The sequence below is a fragment of the Panthera pardus genome, unplaced genomic scaffold, assembly GCF_024362965.1.
Source record: "Panthera pardus isolate Hobbes unplaced genomic scaffold, ASM2436296v1 HiC_scaffold_2, whole genome shotgun sequence".
Lineage (NCBI taxonomy): Eukaryota > Metazoa > Chordata > Mammalia > Carnivora > Felidae > Panthera > Panthera pardus.
Genome location: NW_026526765.1, coordinates 81,357,270 through 81,373,966, shown reverse-complemented (window position 1 = coordinate 81,373,966; position 16,697 = coordinate 81,357,270). Strand labels below are relative to the sequence as shown.

The following is a 16,697-nucleotide window of genomic DNA, read 5'->3' as shown; positions in this document are numbered from 1 at the left end:
GAGTGTGATTGCCAGCATATACCCTGGGAGAGTTGAGATAAAGGAAGTTTCCAGTGGAATTTTTATATGTTAAAGTAGACTTACAGTATGCTCAAGGTTGGGATAATGTGAAGCCAAGATGCTCTTTTGCCCCTAGCAAAATGTTATCGAGACAACTGAGCTCCTAGAGGGAGGTCACTCTGCTGGTTTCAAGGACTTGTCAGTGGGCTGTTCGCAGTAAGGAAATTTAATTTTTCATTTGCTTTTGTTTCCTGCATCACCATGGCAAGCACTTAAAGCTCTTTCCTATGTTCTTGGGTAGCCAGGAGTGTCCGAGGAACATCACATATTACACCTTGGGGTTGGGGGTACTGTTAGCCTGTACTTTGCCCTCAGCTTGCCCCACACTCTCTCATCAATAATAGTTGGCTTATAGGGCCACTGGGAGGATCACATGAGTGAAAACATGTTCAAAACATAGAATGAGCTTGGCCTCCGGTGATAGCAGCTGAGTCTATCTAAGCTGCTTTCATCATAGCATGCAGACTTTTATGTTCTCCTATTCCAGCCAATGGGTAGATTCTATAACCTTTTAAAAATGCCTGGGAAACATGGGATAAAATTCATTATACACTGACTTTGATAGGAGTTAACCATTATTTGCTACTACCTTTAGTCTGTGGCTGTTTTCTAGATTCTGATCTGTGCAAATAGGAAGGTTGAGAACCAGGTGTTAGCCATCTCTTTGGTATAGGACAATAGCTTCTGATATTTCCAAACTTCTGGATACTCCCCTCCCCATTTTTTTGATATTAAAAGATGGGACAGACCACAGCCTCTCCACATGTAGTGGTTATGCTTTAGCCACTGAGAAAACAGTAATGGTCAAAAGCTACTATAACTGCTGAGATGCTTTTTTTTCTTTTTAAGTAAATTAACTATTTTGAAGAGATAATTCTATGTACATGCAGTGATCCTTTAAATGAATTTATCTTTTATTCACTGCTGCTGTTGCCATACAAGAAAATAAACTAAGAAAAACTTCTAACTTGGTAGACCAATTGTTCACCTTTTTTGAAATACTAGAAAAAAAATAGATGTAGTAAAAGATACATAGAAAGGTACGTCTTTGTATATACCTGTGGAAAATGGGAACATCTGTGGATGTTCTGACCCTGTCAACAGCCCTGAGACCATGCCAGGTTTCTGTAGGTCACAGGGTCCACTCTCCACAAGCCAAAGAATAATCAGTGGAGAGAAGAGGCCTCACACTAAAGATCCTCTCATTATGGGGAGCACATAGCCCTCACTCCCCAGATTCTCACAAAGGGATATTTCTCTTCTTAGGCCAGCTCAGGTGTGCGTGAAGGGCCACTTTGTGTTCATTGCTCCAACCCTCACTTGGACAAGGGGAGTTTTCCTTGTTATATTAAGGACAGTCTATTAGGACATAACTGAGTGGGATAAGTTGTCATCAAAAATGGCCCAGAGCCACATTTATCCCTTCTCTGGTGCTGCCTGTCTCAGGCTTTCTGGGTTGGGAAAAGAACCACGGCAACTTTCAGGTTAGCTTACATTTTTTCTGTCTCAGGCTACTCACATTCTTCTCTTTTGAGAGGGCAGCCTGTAATCCATCCTTTTCTTCCCTCACACTCTGCACTCTCTGGTCATCCAATGACTGTGTTTGTGAGTGACATCTTCCACTCAGGTGACTGGTTAAAGACAATCAGAGTCAACACTGTGTGCACACTCTTGCCACAGAGGGGGATTGCATTCTAGATGCTAGGGGACGGGCCTTGAGGCCACAGCTTCCAGCCAAAGTCTCTGATTTGGTCTTCCCAGGAGTTGTTGGTTTTTCCTTCCCAGAGTGGATCCTCTGGTCTGTGTCTGACACCTCTGGTTAGAAGGCAGGGCAGATTGTCTTAAAGAACATTCATACCCGATCCTTAGGATGACTTGGAAAAATAATAGCAAAAGGCAAATAGAGTGCCTGGGTGGCTCAGTCAGTTGGGCATCTGGCTTGGCTCAGGTCATAATCTCATCTCTGTGGGTTCGAGCCCCATGTTGGGGCTGTCTGTGCTGACAGCAAAGAGCCTGGAGCCTGTTTTGGATTTTCTATCTTCCTCTCTCTCTGCCCCTCCTCTGCTTGCACTCTCTCTCTCAAAAATAAACATTAATTTTTTTTTTTAACAAAGAATAAGGGACGGGGTGGGGGGGTGGCGCGCCTGGATGGCTCAGTTGCTTAAGCATCTGACTTCAGCTCAGGTCATGATCTCACAGCTCACAGGTTCAAGCCCTACGTCAGGTTCTGTCCTGATAGCTCAGAGCCTGGAGCCTGCTTCAGATTCAGATTCTGTGCCTCCCTGTCTCTCTGCCCCTCACCTGCCTGTGTGCTCTCTCCTCTCTCTCAAAAATAAATACCTTAGTACCTCACCTTGAAAACAACTTGTAATTTTATGTATAAAGTAGTTGAAGTCTTATGAGGCACACAAGAGAAAATTGAGAAGGCAGTTCTCTCTCCCTGAGTGAGCTCAGCTGCAGGCACCCGGAGGCTACTTCAGCCCTGCTAGCAGGGAGGGGGCCTTGACTGGGCAGGAAGAGCCATAAAGAATCAAACCCAGGTGCACTAGGGGCAACCCCAGAGGGTGACACGAAGCTCTGCACCTTCATTGGCTCTCCTAACACCCCTTCTTCTCCTCTCCCCCCTCAGCTCTGCACAGCTCACCAGAAAAGTCCCCTGGGGACAGAAAATAGAAATCTGTGTATAAATATAGACCTGAATTTAAATATCACCTGTGTTTAAAGGGACCAGGCTAGAATTCTCTCCCATTAATTGGCAAGATTAAATTCTACTCTTTCAAATGTTTAATGTATTTAATAAGAAAAGACTATTAAGAAAAGAAAGAAATTTTACTTAAAACATTTCAGGAGCCAGGTTCTGTAACATACATCCCAGGACCTACTAACAATTGCTATGGTACAGTGCATTAGGGCGTGTGGCTTTCTCTTACAACCAAATATTAAGATAATGGCCTAAAAATAGTCACTGGGGATATAAATAGTGTGGTCTGGGCCATACAGACCACACTGTCACCCTGCGAGTTGTCTCCCCATAAGGACCATCTTTGGACAGCCCTGGAATTTGGAGGAATGGCTGTTAGGTGTCCCACTCCAGGGCCCAGGCTGGAAGCAGCAGACTGCAGGCCGTTACGAAAATGAGACACCCGCAGGAGATTGAATCACTTTCTTTTTAAAGTAAACAGAAGGAGTAGAGCTTTGGCTATGATTTATTTATATTTTTTTGCCTGGTTATTCTTGTTGCCTTCTTTGCAAACCCCTTGTGCCAACGTCTTGGTGTCCTTTGGATGATACTCCTTTTTCTCCCTGAGTATCACAGAGAATTATTCAGCCAGGAGCTGACGGAAACCAGGAAAGGACATGAGAGACTGCACCCTGGCCCAGAAGCTGCCAAATCCCTTTCCCCTGCTCGGCAGCCAGCACCTGGCAGCAAGACCCGACGCCCCAGCTGTGACACTGGGGAAACCGAACAGCTTAAAAGAAAAACACCCAGGAACAAAAACATTTCTACATTGAGGGATCTGCACATGATCGTTCATTCATTGATTGAGTCATTTATTCATTGATGTATTCATCCTAACATCTGACAGATATTTATCAAAATGCCCACTACGTGCAGCCAGTTTTCTCGATGCTGTAGATAGAGCAGTAAATCAGCAGACACAATTTCCTGATCTCAAGGGGCTTATATTTTAGTGAAGACAGACTGTAAACAAAATAAATTATGCATTGTATTAGGGGATGAATCCTGTAAAGAAAAACAAAACAAGGAAGAGGGATAGGGAATGCCACGTGAAATTTTAAGTCAGGTGTTGTGGGAGGCCTTGTTGAAAAGGTAGAATTTGAACTAAGACTGTGGTGAAGGCCACCAGTTGACGAGCCCAATCTGTGCACACAAATCGTCTAACCAGGTTTTGGTGCCTCATTCTTAAATATGAACAGACGGCCAGATGTCACCTGTTCAGAGCAGAACATTGAATGGCCTTCAAATGTAAAGCAGAAATGGAAAATAGGGACTCAGAGGGAAAAGAGAAAATGCAAGAATCAGGAGAGAGCTTTTTAAAAAGCCCCAACTGGGGGCACCTGGGTGGCTCAGTTGATTAAGAGTCCAACTCGATTTCAGCTCAGGTCATGATTTCATGGTTGTAAGATGGAGCCCCGTATCGGGCTCCATTCTGGGTATGGAGCCTGGTTAAGATTCTCTCTCTCTCTCTCTCTCTCTCTCTCTCTCTCTCTCTCTCTCTCTCCTGCTCCTCCCTGGCTCACACTCTCTCTCAATAAGTAAATAAGTCACAACTATAATTAGTATCTTTGAGAGATTAAAAAAAAACATTTGCATTCATAAACAAGAACAAGAGGAAAAAGAAAAAAAATGAAAACAACTAAGAACAAGAAAGAACTCTGGGAAATAAGAAAAATCATAGTTGGAAAAAGTTCAGTAAAAGTTTAAAAAAAAACACAATAACCTCAGAGAGATAAGATATCGCATTCATGAAACAAAAACATTTCTACAAAAAAGAAACATTCAGACAATACTGAAGAGCTGTTGGCAATTAAAAACATAATATTAGAAATTAAAAACTCAATAGAAAAGTAAGATGAAGATGAGTAAATCCCTCAGGGAAAGAATAAGAGAAAATATAACAAAAATTAAAGGACAAGTCCAGGAAAGCCAATGTTTGACTGCTAGGAGTTCCAGAAAGAGTATACAGAGAAAATGGAGGGGAGGAAAGTATCTATGAAATAATCCAATAAAACTGCGGATGGACCCTTGAAACCTTCAAGGAGCCCCCAAAATGAATGAAGATAAATAGACCCTTACCAAAGCATATCACCGTAATATTTCAGAGCACAGGTCTTAAAGGGAAGATTGTATAAGCTTCCACAGTACAAAACAAGTAAGAAAACCAAGCAGGTCATCTATAAAGGTTTAGGAATCAAAATGACTCAGACTTCTTAACAGCAGCACTGAAAACAATAGACAATGATCAGTGTCTTCAAACTTTTGGAGGAAAATGATTTCCAACTAGCAGCTATAGCCAGATGAACTATCAATCAAATGTAAGCGTAGGATAAAAGCATTTTTAGCCAAGCAAGGTTTTTCAACTTTACTTCCCATTCTCTTTCTTAAAAACCATGGAGGATATACGGCCTTCCCAAATAAAAAAGACTGAAAAAAGAGAAAGTCACAATCTGATAACTTGCTTTTTATAACCATTCTCCCCTTCTTTCTTTTGGTGTAGACACCTCTGAATTATAGCAGAGCAAGGGGTTCCCATTGGGGACACCATTGTTTGGCCTCCCTTGCAGCTAACAGGGACCATAGATCAATTCTGGCCAATGGGATGTGAGCAGAAATGGTGCATTCAACCCTTGGCTGATTGTGACTTTGTGGAGTAAAGCCACCTGCCTGTCTCTTGAGTGTCATGAGAGAGAGAAACAAGCTTCTATCTATCATAATACTACATCGTTGTTAAAGCAGTTTAGCTGTAACAAATATGTACAGAGAGTGGGAAATAGGAGATCCATCCCAGGAGAGAAACAGAGTACCCAGAATGACAGCAAAGGAGATCCTTCCTTCACAGGGAAGAGAGGTGTGCCCAGACATAGAGGGCAACCAGCCCAGACCAGAGCAGTGTAATTATCCATTTGGTGGTTCTCCAGTTTGTATCCTTTTTTTTTTTTTCCCTAACTTGAGCACAGAGTACCCAAATGAGCCTGAAGCAGATCCTTAACTGTACTTAGCTTGCCTTGTGCTGATGACATTTCTTCAGACCACGCACTTGGCTAGGAGGGGGCACAGGCATGCTGCACTCGCATAGAAGTGGTGTGCTTTGACCTGCTCCTGACAAATGGAGTTGGGCCATGGAAGGAGAGAAGGCAGAGCAGCCCCCTTCCATTGACTCTATTTCTAGAGGATGCCCAGTATTTGTTCACACACTAGCTTTCCCAACGATGGGGTGCCCAGTATTCAGGGGCTGCCCCTTTGGTAAACTCCTAGGGAAGCTGAAGCCAGTCTAGGACCCAGAGCCTCTATTCAGCTTATCTTCTCCTGGGGCCATTCACCTGATTATGATAATGTTGTCCTTGCCTTACTCAGCTGGGTTGGTGTTTGTTACTGCTTTTCAAAACTAAAATGTGTTGCTTAGGGATATTTAAGGAGTAAAACCATAGGGAAATATCAGAATGATTACAACAAGAGTGAGCTAGTGATTACCTCTGTGGAGAGAGGAAGGGGATATGTTAGGAAGGGGCACATGGGCCTCTCTGGTGCTTTATCAGTACCTTAGAAGTACTCTGTTATATAGGTGCTTTATTTCTTTACCTAGGAGGCAGATACATGGCTGTAATTTAAATAGAGCTATGCATTCTATACTCATATATGTCTAATATATCTTGCAGTATTTCTAGATAGGCTTAAATGAAACAGATAAATATGTGGTCAGACAGGGGTTTTTGTGATGGGTGGAGTCAGGAGTACTTTAGGTATTGACATTGTTTTAAGTTTATTTATTTTGAGAGAGAGAGAGAGAGAGACAGAGAATCCCAACCCGGCTCCTGTCAGTGCAGAGCCCAATGTGGGGCTTGATCCCCTGAACCGTGAGATCATGACCTGAGTTGAAATTGAGAGTCGGATGCTTAACCGACTGAGCCACCTAAGTGTTTCAGTATTGTTTGAGATTTTAAACCTCATGCATGTATTGCTTTGATAAAATAGATCTTCTGTGCTAGAGTCTGGACAAAGATGTTTAAGTTGAGACTTCCCTTTGAGTATTTCTGAATGTGGCAAGACCAGTACAGAGGATTAACTTCAATTCAACCCAGTGAGAATTTTGAAGTACCTATATGCAGAGTGCTTTGGGATACAGAAGAGAGAGCAATAGTTTTTTATAGTCAAAAGCAGTGAGAAGAGAGGGTATATACAGGGGAGATGGTCTGTTAATCAGGCCTTGAAGGAAAAGTTTGAAAGTAAATCAAAGGGGAAGAAAGGGCATCTTAGGATTAAGTGTGAAAGAAAGTGTTAGCAAATGGTCTGGAGTGGATCACAGACTGCAGGTTGAATACCGCACAACCTCTGGAGGGCACAGTGTTGTGCAGCGTGTAACTTGCACAATCATGGACAGCAGTCTGGTTGAAGGGTATTAGGTAAGACATGGAAAAATAGAATGTGAAATGAAAAAGACTGTTTTTGAATTCTAAACATTATTCAATAGGTTAGTGTTGACATATTCAAACTATTTGTCATTTCAATATGAAATCTAAAAATCATATCAACCATTTGTACTTAGTGAAGGATAATAGCATGTGCCTTTATTTATAATGATTGAGAACAAACATGAATAAAGTTTTAATTTGGTGTATTTCACAATACCATTCCTTAAGATACTGGGAACATAGAAAAGAATTAGGCAAAAATCACTGTCATCTCTGGATATTCAAAAAGAAATTAACCATTCCCACTAGAGACCACAGAAGGAAATTAACTTAATATTGCAGTTCTAGATCAAACTTCACAATGAAGAACTCTTAAGTTTTCACAGAGTGAAGGACAAAGGAGGGAGAGACAATCATTTAGGACCATGTTTCTCAAATTTGGCCCCTTTCACAGACATACTCTTGGGGAAAGGGTTTGTAAATTTCCTGTGGTAACATTTTAAATGTTGCATTTGACTCCTGTTCATAATCTAAACAATACACTCTTCTTCCGGATTGCCTGGATGACCATCTTCCATAACAGAGGAACCCCGTGATTGCAGCAGCTACACTGATACCTCTGATCCCTGTGGCACCAAGTGAAGACCAACAGTGCTTAACGTTTCATGTGGTGTTTCCCAAGTTGGGTCCTCAAGACCCAGTACAGAGTCTCTGTACTGGTTCAACAGAATTGTTGAACATGTCCTATGAGATCTGTGAGTTGTCAAGGTTAGAACACAGATTCAGAGCAGTGATTCCCAAGATAGGATGGGGTGAGTTGGGGATAATGACTGGGAGACACATATAACTTGAAAAAGCACATTCAAAATACCTATTGTTTTTGTAATGCAAATTCTATCAAGCTAAACTCAACCAAGTAACTTTCAGGCAATAGCAGGAAACCAATTATAGATTAATCCTAAAGAGGATTGGAGTAATCTTGGTTGAGAAACACTGGCTTAGAGGTAGAGGGGTCCTAGCCTATGGAGAACATAAGAGACATGTGCCCAAGAGAAAGAACGTCTTTTGGGTCACTGAGTCAATCCTAAGCCATAACTTGTCATGGTCTTTTGGAACCCAAAGTGCCAATGGAGAAGAAACCCAAAATGTCTATCAACCTTCTCTAACCTGTGGTTTGGGGCAAGTTGGTCCACTTTTAATACTGAGTCAAAAGAAGGAAAAGCTGTTTTTGCCAAAAAATCCACCACCCCCCTTTTTTTTGGGTGAACACATTTCAGAATTTTAAGTAAACAGTTGCTGTGGCCGTTAGCCCCAGATCCATCCGCCAGGAAGTGTGGTCCTCCTTTGAAATGCCATCCAGCTCTCAAGGGGGTATCATCCTGGCGTCTGCCCTGCCGGGAAAACAAAATACAAAGAAGTGGATTTTCTTGGAAAGGTAAATTCCCTTCATTTTTCTTTCATTACCAGAACAATTACTCTTGCTATTTAAGCACATCTGTTACAGATAGCCTTGAGATACAGTTGGCACCAAAATGCTGAGATCATATAATGCTGAAGGACAATAAATAAAGAGACCTTGTGAATAAAAGGGACTGAAATCCCCACCCCAACACAGACGTAGTGGGGGCAGTGGTCTTTCATATCTCTCCAGGTAAGTCATTAGTTTTCTTCTATTTTTAATCTAAGCCTACATTGCTAAAAAGTGTTCCGGAATAGGAAACATTTGGCACCACAGTTAATTGGCTTTTAAGTGCTTTGGTACACGGGGTGAGGCCAGAAGGCTAACACAAACAGACATAGTGTTCATTGGCTGTGGTGATGCAGAATTGTGATTAGGAGCTTTCTGATATTGGCCACTTTATTTCAAGGTATTCAATTACACTTTTTCAGACTTTTTTATAAAACTTCTGTTTCTATTTTGAGTAACCACCACAAATTACATATGTGCATTGCTCAAATGTAAGTTTTTAATAAACACCCCTCAAAGAATATTTGGTCTAAGAACTATACATTAGTCAAAGTCTCCTTTGACTGATCAAAACCACCAAGTCTCTCTGTGTGGCCTACCTAACAGCTAGCTCACAGTAACAAGAGCTGGGGGAAAGAGGAGCTTCTCAGACCCCACAAGTACCCGGGTTCCTTTTTCAGGAGGTCATCACCCTCTGGCTTTCCATTCAGCCAATGATTTCCTTTGGGTGACAGCTGTAGAAAGCTTTGTTTCAATGTTTGGGAAGCCAATTAAATTGAATTGATTTTCAGTGTGAACATACGCAATGCAAAACAACATTGCTTTCACATTGCATGTAAAATAATCAAATTACTTACCATGGCCTGTGCACCCTGCCCCCACCCACATTTCTTGCTGCTACTCATTCTCATGCACTTCACTCAATCTGTTCTTGCTTTCTGCTCCTTGAATATTCCATACTTGTCACCCAGGGGCCTTTGCACTTGCTCTTCCCTCTGCCTGAAAACCTTTTTGGCTTTATCTTTACATGGCTGTCCCCTTCTGGTCAACCAGGTCTCAGCTCCACCAGCTGAGAAAGGCCTTCCCTTAGCTTATTAGCTAAATTGGCTCCCTACCCCCTGCCTCATTCTATCACATTATTCTATTAATTTGTTTCAGGAATTATTTACTTGTTTTTGGTTGGTCTACCTCTCTAGAATGTAAGTTCCATGTTATCTTTTTGTTTGTCACCATATTCCCAGGGCCTAGTACAGTGTCTGGCATGTAGTAAGTGCTCAATAAGTATTTGTTAAATGAAGAGTTAGTGAAAGCATTTCCTCCCACTGACACAATCTCTTTGTAAAATGGGAAGCTCATAAATGACATCACAGTTCTTTTTTTTTTAATGCTTATTTATTTCTGAGTGAGAGACAGACAGTGTAAGCAGGGAAGGGGCAGAGAGAGAAAGGGAGACACAGAATCCGAAGCAGTCTCCAGGCTCTGAGCTATCAGCACAGAGCCCAACATAGGACTTGAACCCAGGAACTGTGAGATCATGACCTGAGCCGAAGTCAGATACTCAACCGACAGAGCCACCCAGGTGCCCCGACATCACAGTTGTTGAGATCACCCCACATCACTCTTTCTCTAGCCAAAGTGTCTTTCTGGATTATAATAAAACATAGCAGGGGCACCTGGGTAGCTCAGTCAGTTAAGCATTGGACTCTAGATCTTGGCTCTGCTCATGATCTCCAGGTTTGTGGGTCTGAGTCCCTTTGAGCTGCATGGCGGGATCTGCGCTGAGGGTGCAGAGCCTCCTTGGGATTCTGTCTTTCCTCCTCTTCGCCCCTTCCCCACTTATGTACAGGTGTTCTCTCTCTCTCAAAATAAATAAATAAACTTAAAAAAAAAAACACACAGCAGTAGAATTACACCATCTCTCACTGTTCCTGGCCGGGCGTGCTGCCCTTCACTCACCTGTAATTACTGTAGAGCTCCAATCTGTTTTAGCCGCTTCAGCAGCTCCCCACTCTGATGCATATCCATTAGGTCAGTGCATCCGCCTATACAGTCTTTACCGATAAAGACCCGAGGTACCTAAAGAAAGCAAACGAGCCAAGATAGGTAAGGCCCTTCATCATTAGGTTAGAAAGAATGGCATCTTATCCTTCCTCTAACATTTCCCATGACCCAAAGCTTTTAAAACCACTTTACAACCTCCTCATGTATATTCTTTCTGGTTAGAAGCATGAAATTATTCACTAAACAATTATTTTCAAGCCAACAAGTCTGTCAGCTGGAGAATGCTGTGCACAGGTTTGTCTAGCTTGTCCCCATGACCTAAAAATTTCACTCCACATAAACACATTTCAGGAAAAGAATTTCGGCTGGCTGCAGGGAGACCACCCTGATTGAATGCTGGTTTCTCTGCAGATGGGGCCACACCTGAGCCCTTATGCAGACTGAGCCAGGACAACCAGGAAGGAGTTTTTTCTAAATACAGCCAGACAAGTATTTGCATTAGATCTCTGTCCCTGATGTTCAGATTCACAGTATATTAGAGTCATTTCTCTCTGTTGTGTGCTCTGTCCTCAGCTGGTAAAGGGGTGGTGATATCTGACTCTCCCTTCATTCCTGGCCTATCATAAGATGTTTAAATGCTGTAGCTCACCTGTTTTGGTATCCCTGTGACACATATGAGTCATCGAAGGCATCATAACTGCCGAAGAGTTGGTTAAAACATAGGTTTCTACTACCTTTCTCCCACCTGCCCAAATTTCTCATACAGAAGGTCTAGGGTAGGGCGCAAGAATTTGCATTTCTGACAAGTTCCCAGGTAATGTGGACTCCTCTGCTTCAGGGATCATATTTGCAAATGACCGGTAGACACTGAGCAGTTTATTCCTCCCCAGTAAGTGAGGTTTTGAAAACCCAAAGCTCAGCAACAGCCCCCAGCCACCTGAGACAGGTTCTGAGATATGATCGGGCTGTCTCCAGGGTGGAGTTTTTGCACACCATCTGGCAAAGACGGGGGTTTGCCCGAGAGCTGAGAGGCCCCTCTGCCCTTACACCCACCCTCTAAGCAAGAGCAAAACCAGCTGAGGCACAGCAGTGACTGACTGGAACCCACATGCAGAGCTGACTGCAGGCTGCATGTGACAGCGTGGGGGGCAGTGGTGACAGAACCACAATCTGTTGATTCAGTTGAGGAAGGAGAAACACGTGCTCTGTGCACACCCCTCCTGGCCCCAGCCGCCTCTTCCAGGAACCTGAGAGTCTCTTACTGTCAAGAAGCAGAAAGTGAACGCCACCATGAAAGCAAGCTTGCTGTTACTGGGGCCTGTACTCTCCTGGCACACCTTTCTAGGGGATCCAGCCCCAGCTCGGCTCCTCCTCTGTGCTCCAGGCTGCTCAGAGCCAGCTCGGCAACTGCCGAAACTCATCACCACCTCCTTGGCTAAGTCCCTGGGACAAGCCACCATTATTTCTCATCTGAAGAACTGCTCTAGCCTCCAGATGCCTCCCAGCTTCAGCCTTCATGCTGTCCTTCCTACGGTCACTTCCCCCCCCTCCCCCCAGCCACCAGTGACCCTTTCAAAACGAACATTAGGTTATTCTTCTGCTCACAACTCTTCAGTGGAATCTCACTGCACTTTAAAAGCCACAGTCCTTATGATAGCTTGAAAAGGCCTTCCCAGCCTGTTGCCCATTACCTCTCCAACCTCATCTCCTCCTACTTTCCTACTAGCTCAACACTGCTCCAGACACACAGACCTGCTTGCCAGGCATGCAGCCACCACAGGACCTCTGCATGTGCTGTTCCCACTGCTTGGAATACTCTACTGCTGAATTTCTGCATGCCTTGCTCTCTCACCTCCTTTTGAGATCTACTAACATCATTGAGGCCCTGATGACTCCATTGAAAGCTGTCCCTTGCTGCCTACTGTCTATCTCCCTTTCTTACCTAGTTTTTCCCCATAGCACTTACCACTGACCACCCTCTGCCATACTGTTTTACTTCTCACGTATACTAGAATGTCAGTTCCACAAAGGCAAGAGTTTTTGTTTGTTCTGTTCACAACAGTTTTCGAATGTCCAGTAGAGTGTCTAGTATGTAGTCGGTGCTTTCAAAATTGCTGTACCCAACAAAACTCTCCTTCAAAAGTGACGGAGAGATACTTGGTCACACAAGCAAAAATTGAGGAAATGCGTTGCCAATAGATCTGCCTTGCAAGAAATGTTCAAAGAAGTTCTTCAGAGAGAAGGAAAATGATCAACTTCAGGAACTTGGATCTACTTAAAGAAAAGAAGGGCATTAGAGAAAGAATAAGCCAAGATGCCGATCTAGGAGCTTTGGCCAGAGTAAGACCAAAACAATTGCTCAGGTACAGGGCCTGATTGAAGACCTAGGTTTCTGTCATCAAGTCAAGTCCTGCTCGGCTCTTACTGTGGGCAGTCACCACAGGTCATTACAGGGTAAGTAAGATAGCAACTATTTTCAGGTCTCCAGCCTCTTCGCATATAAACCCTTCACTCTTAGGGAACAGGAAGCATACACCTTAAAAGGATCTGTTCTTTACCTTGGAGGAATGCATTCAGGACTCAAGAACCTGTGAGAAGTATTTTTAAAACTTCAAAAATAGACTTAAGACCACATGAAAAAGTGTTGCTCTATGAAGAAATGAAAAAAAAAAAAATGTGTTGAATGAAGAGGTTTCTCCTGCTAAAGAATAGAGGATGCCAGGCTGAGAAGTAGCTCGCAAGATTTGCTGGACTTTGGAATTACCTGAGGATCACAAACATTTCCCCCCCCTGACCTTATTGAGGTGTGATTGAAAAATAAGTGTGTACATATTTAAGGTCTCCAATATTATGTTTTGATATACATATACACTGTGCAATGATTACCACAATCAAGTTGATGAACACATCCATCACCTCACATAGTTAACTTTTGCATCTGTGTGGTGAAAACACTTTAGATCTCCTCCCATAGCAGATTGCAAGAGCACAGTACAGTATTCTTAACTGCAGTCAGCATGCTGTCCACGAGATCCTCAAAACTTACCCGTCTTAAGACCGAGAGTTTGTACCCTTTCATCTGGGGATTTAAAACTATTGCTGGCTGCTTCTTCTGACATGTGATTTAACATGTATGAGGAATGACTCGGGCATCTAGATTTTGTAAAAAGCTCCTCATGTGATTCTCATGTGCAGCAACATTTGGGAACCACTGGCTGAGAGGGATCCACCCATCACTGCGGGGGTCCTGGGCACCGCTTTCTCTTCAGACTCCAGGCAGCCTGCACAGCTGGCGTTCCAGCCTAGCAGCAAGAGTCTCTGACCAATGAGCCCTCCCGCTGTAGAGACAAGAGTTCTCAGCTCACAACTGGCACCCTGAAAGCAATAGGCTAACAGGTTTAGCCTCCCTCTGTACCAAAACATTGATTTCTGACAGGAGAAGAAAGGATAAACAGCCTCTAACGCTTTATACTCAGAACCCAGAGAAAATCCTGAGTCAAACTAGAATGGAACTAGGGTACATGCTTCTGCAAATGCTGTGTCTGAGAACGTGCATCCCGAGAAGGGCTGGCGTGAGCTGGTGGACAGGCAGTTACCACACCCAGTACCACAACTGGTAGAAGCTACCTGGTTGGCTGTCCATCCCACCAGAAGTCATGGGTGCTGAGGAAGAGGAAACCTTTTGAGGTAGAGAACAGCAGTTCTTAGTGGGGCTCACGGTCTAAGAGCAAAGGGGACTTGGAGGTGCCTTGCGCTAGACTGATCTTGCAGCCAGGGAGGTCCTTGAGGATCATCGAGGTGGGGTCTTGCCCAGGGTCACACAGCAAGCCATTGTGAGAGCCAGCCTGAAACTCTGGCCCCTGAACTTCCTACCAGGACAAGCCTGGAAACTTCTGTAGTTCAGAAGAAGGGACAAATAATGAGCCTTTAGATTTTTCCAGTGGGAGGAGTTAGAGAAGATATGGAAGAATGAACTAATTGGGTAATAAAGAGCTTAAAGAAAAGATTGAAGGACAGCAAATCCCACTTGGCCAAGTGAACACAGAACAAAGAGCGCACACGATTCCCATGTTCATAAAAGAACCATACGGATCACACTCGGCCCCTCCACCCCACCTTCTAGCCCCAGCCCTGCAAGCTGAAAACTGTCATTTCCCCGGCAGTGCTTGAAACAAAGATTCGGGATGGCTCAACAGACAGCTGCTGGACCCGTGCTCCCAGACGCACAGCATAGGGTCTGCGAGGACCTTTGGCTGCAGTCCAGCTGCCTGGTCCCTGGAGCAGTGTCTTCTCTCTGGCGCCCTCCCCCACCCCGCAAAGCCCTCCCGCGCCTTGAGTGACGACTGAGTGACGGAGCCCTAGCGGTGTCCTAGAGAAAGGCACAGGCAGGCATATCCTGTGCACAGCCCCCACAAGATAAAGGAATCTGAGAGCTTTCGCCCAGCCTTTGAGAACTCACTGTTCTGGCTCCAGTGAGCTGTTGCAAATAATCTTGAATCTTGCTAGTGTCACTGGTGGCTGTGATATCGACAAATTCCAAAACCCCTTGTTTGAAGGGCAATTGGCTGAGGAGCTCTTGGGTCCTCTTGCAGTAGGGGCAGGAGGGCTTGATGAACACAACCACCTTCCCGGGCTGGATTTTGCAGTTCACAAACTCTTCAGCCATGCTGACAGGCAGCCGCCTCCAGGGGAGGAATCCTCAATGGCAGGTAATGCTCCGAGTGTAAACCGGTGGCCTGGCCAGCTGGCGCTTATTTAAAGGAACCTCCCTGGAGGAGGAGTTTGCCCAGCAGCGTGCTGGATTTTTAAAGGGACAGATCCAATGTCATGTCAGTCTCATATGATTCATCAGCTAGAGATGCAGAGAAGAATGCATACTTCTGTTTAATCAGTGGCTGTGCCCAGGGTGGCAGTGTGACCTCAGCTCTTTCAGGAGCACCTGCCCTTTGGCAGAGAGCACAGTCAAATTACCCTTCGGAGAAGCATATAAAGTATGCAGACCAGCCCCAGGGAGGGGGCCGAGCCAGCAGTGACTCCTTAGAGTCAAATCTTTGTTTTCCCTCCCAGAGAGGGCAAAAACTCACACAGAGACAGAATCTTTCATGAAACAGAACACAGTGAAATCACTTTAGAGGAAGTGAAACTGAAATTGTGAATTGCATCCATCTTGAGGTCGCTCCCCTGGGCATTTTGCTTGGTCTGGTTGATGGTTATTAGTTCCCAACACATAGAAATCCAGAGATTTCACAAAAGAGTCTGGACTTGCAACCTTTCTCTGAAAAGTCTGGTCTCAGTGACCTGTGGCAGCTGCTGGGGCTGAGTAACTGCATTCCATCCCCACAGGGCAGATAGTAAACTCTGGTTTACTACCGATAGGTAGCTCCTTGACGGCCAGAAGCATTTGCTTTTGTGACCCTTGAACATTAGTTTTCCATGAAAGGAAATTCCAACATCCACCCCTGATTTCAACTGCAGGCTTAATGAGGGTGTATTTCTCTGTTTAACCCTCTGTTTGTGACCCTTCCTACCACCTTCACCTGAAGCATATGAAGATACGAAGATATGAAGCAAGGGCTGTAAGACAGGAAGTTGTGATGTTCTTTGCACACCCCACAGTCCCTAGTGGGGGGGAGTGGAGTCTTCTGTTCTAGGTTCAGTTCTGACCCCTCTGTGTGCAGTAAGTTAAATACATAAATCAAGGAAAAGCCACCTTTGAAGGTGAATCATCCTTTTCCCCGGGAAGTAAGTTATTTATTTATTATTTTATTTTATTTATTTTTAAAATACTTATTCACTTTTGGAAGAGCACAAGTTGGGGAGAGGCAGGAAGAGAGGGACAGAGGATGGGAAGCAGGCTCTATGCTGACAGGCTGACTTCAGTGAGCCCAATGTGGGGCTCGAACTCACAAACTGGGAGATCGTGCCGAAGTAGAAGTCAGATGCTCAATTGACTGAGCCACCCAGTGCCCCTAGGAAGTTTTACACTGAAATGCTTTCCAAGAGGTGGGACTGGGGC

General features: G+C 44.2%; 1 protein-coding gene across 1 annotated transcript; it reads right to left on the bottom strand.

The window, feature by feature from the left end:
- Positions 1 to 7,346: 7,346 nt before the first annotated feature.
- Positions 7,347 to 15,436, bottom strand: GLRX (glutaredoxin). Its single transcript, XM_019428836.2, has 3 exons — positions 15,141 to 15,436; positions 10,637 to 10,756; positions 7,347 to 8,603 (listed from the first exon to the last, which is right to left on the bottom strand). The coding sequence occupies exons 1-2, from the start codon at positions 15,345 to 15,347 to the stop codon at positions 10,643 to 10,645; spliced, it is 321 nt and encodes a 106-aa protein (XP_019284381.1). The 5' UTR covers positions 15,348 to 15,436; the 3' UTR covers positions 7,347 to 8,603; positions 10,637 to 10,642.
- Between the last annotated feature and the right edge of the window lie 1,261 nt (positions 15,437 to 16,697).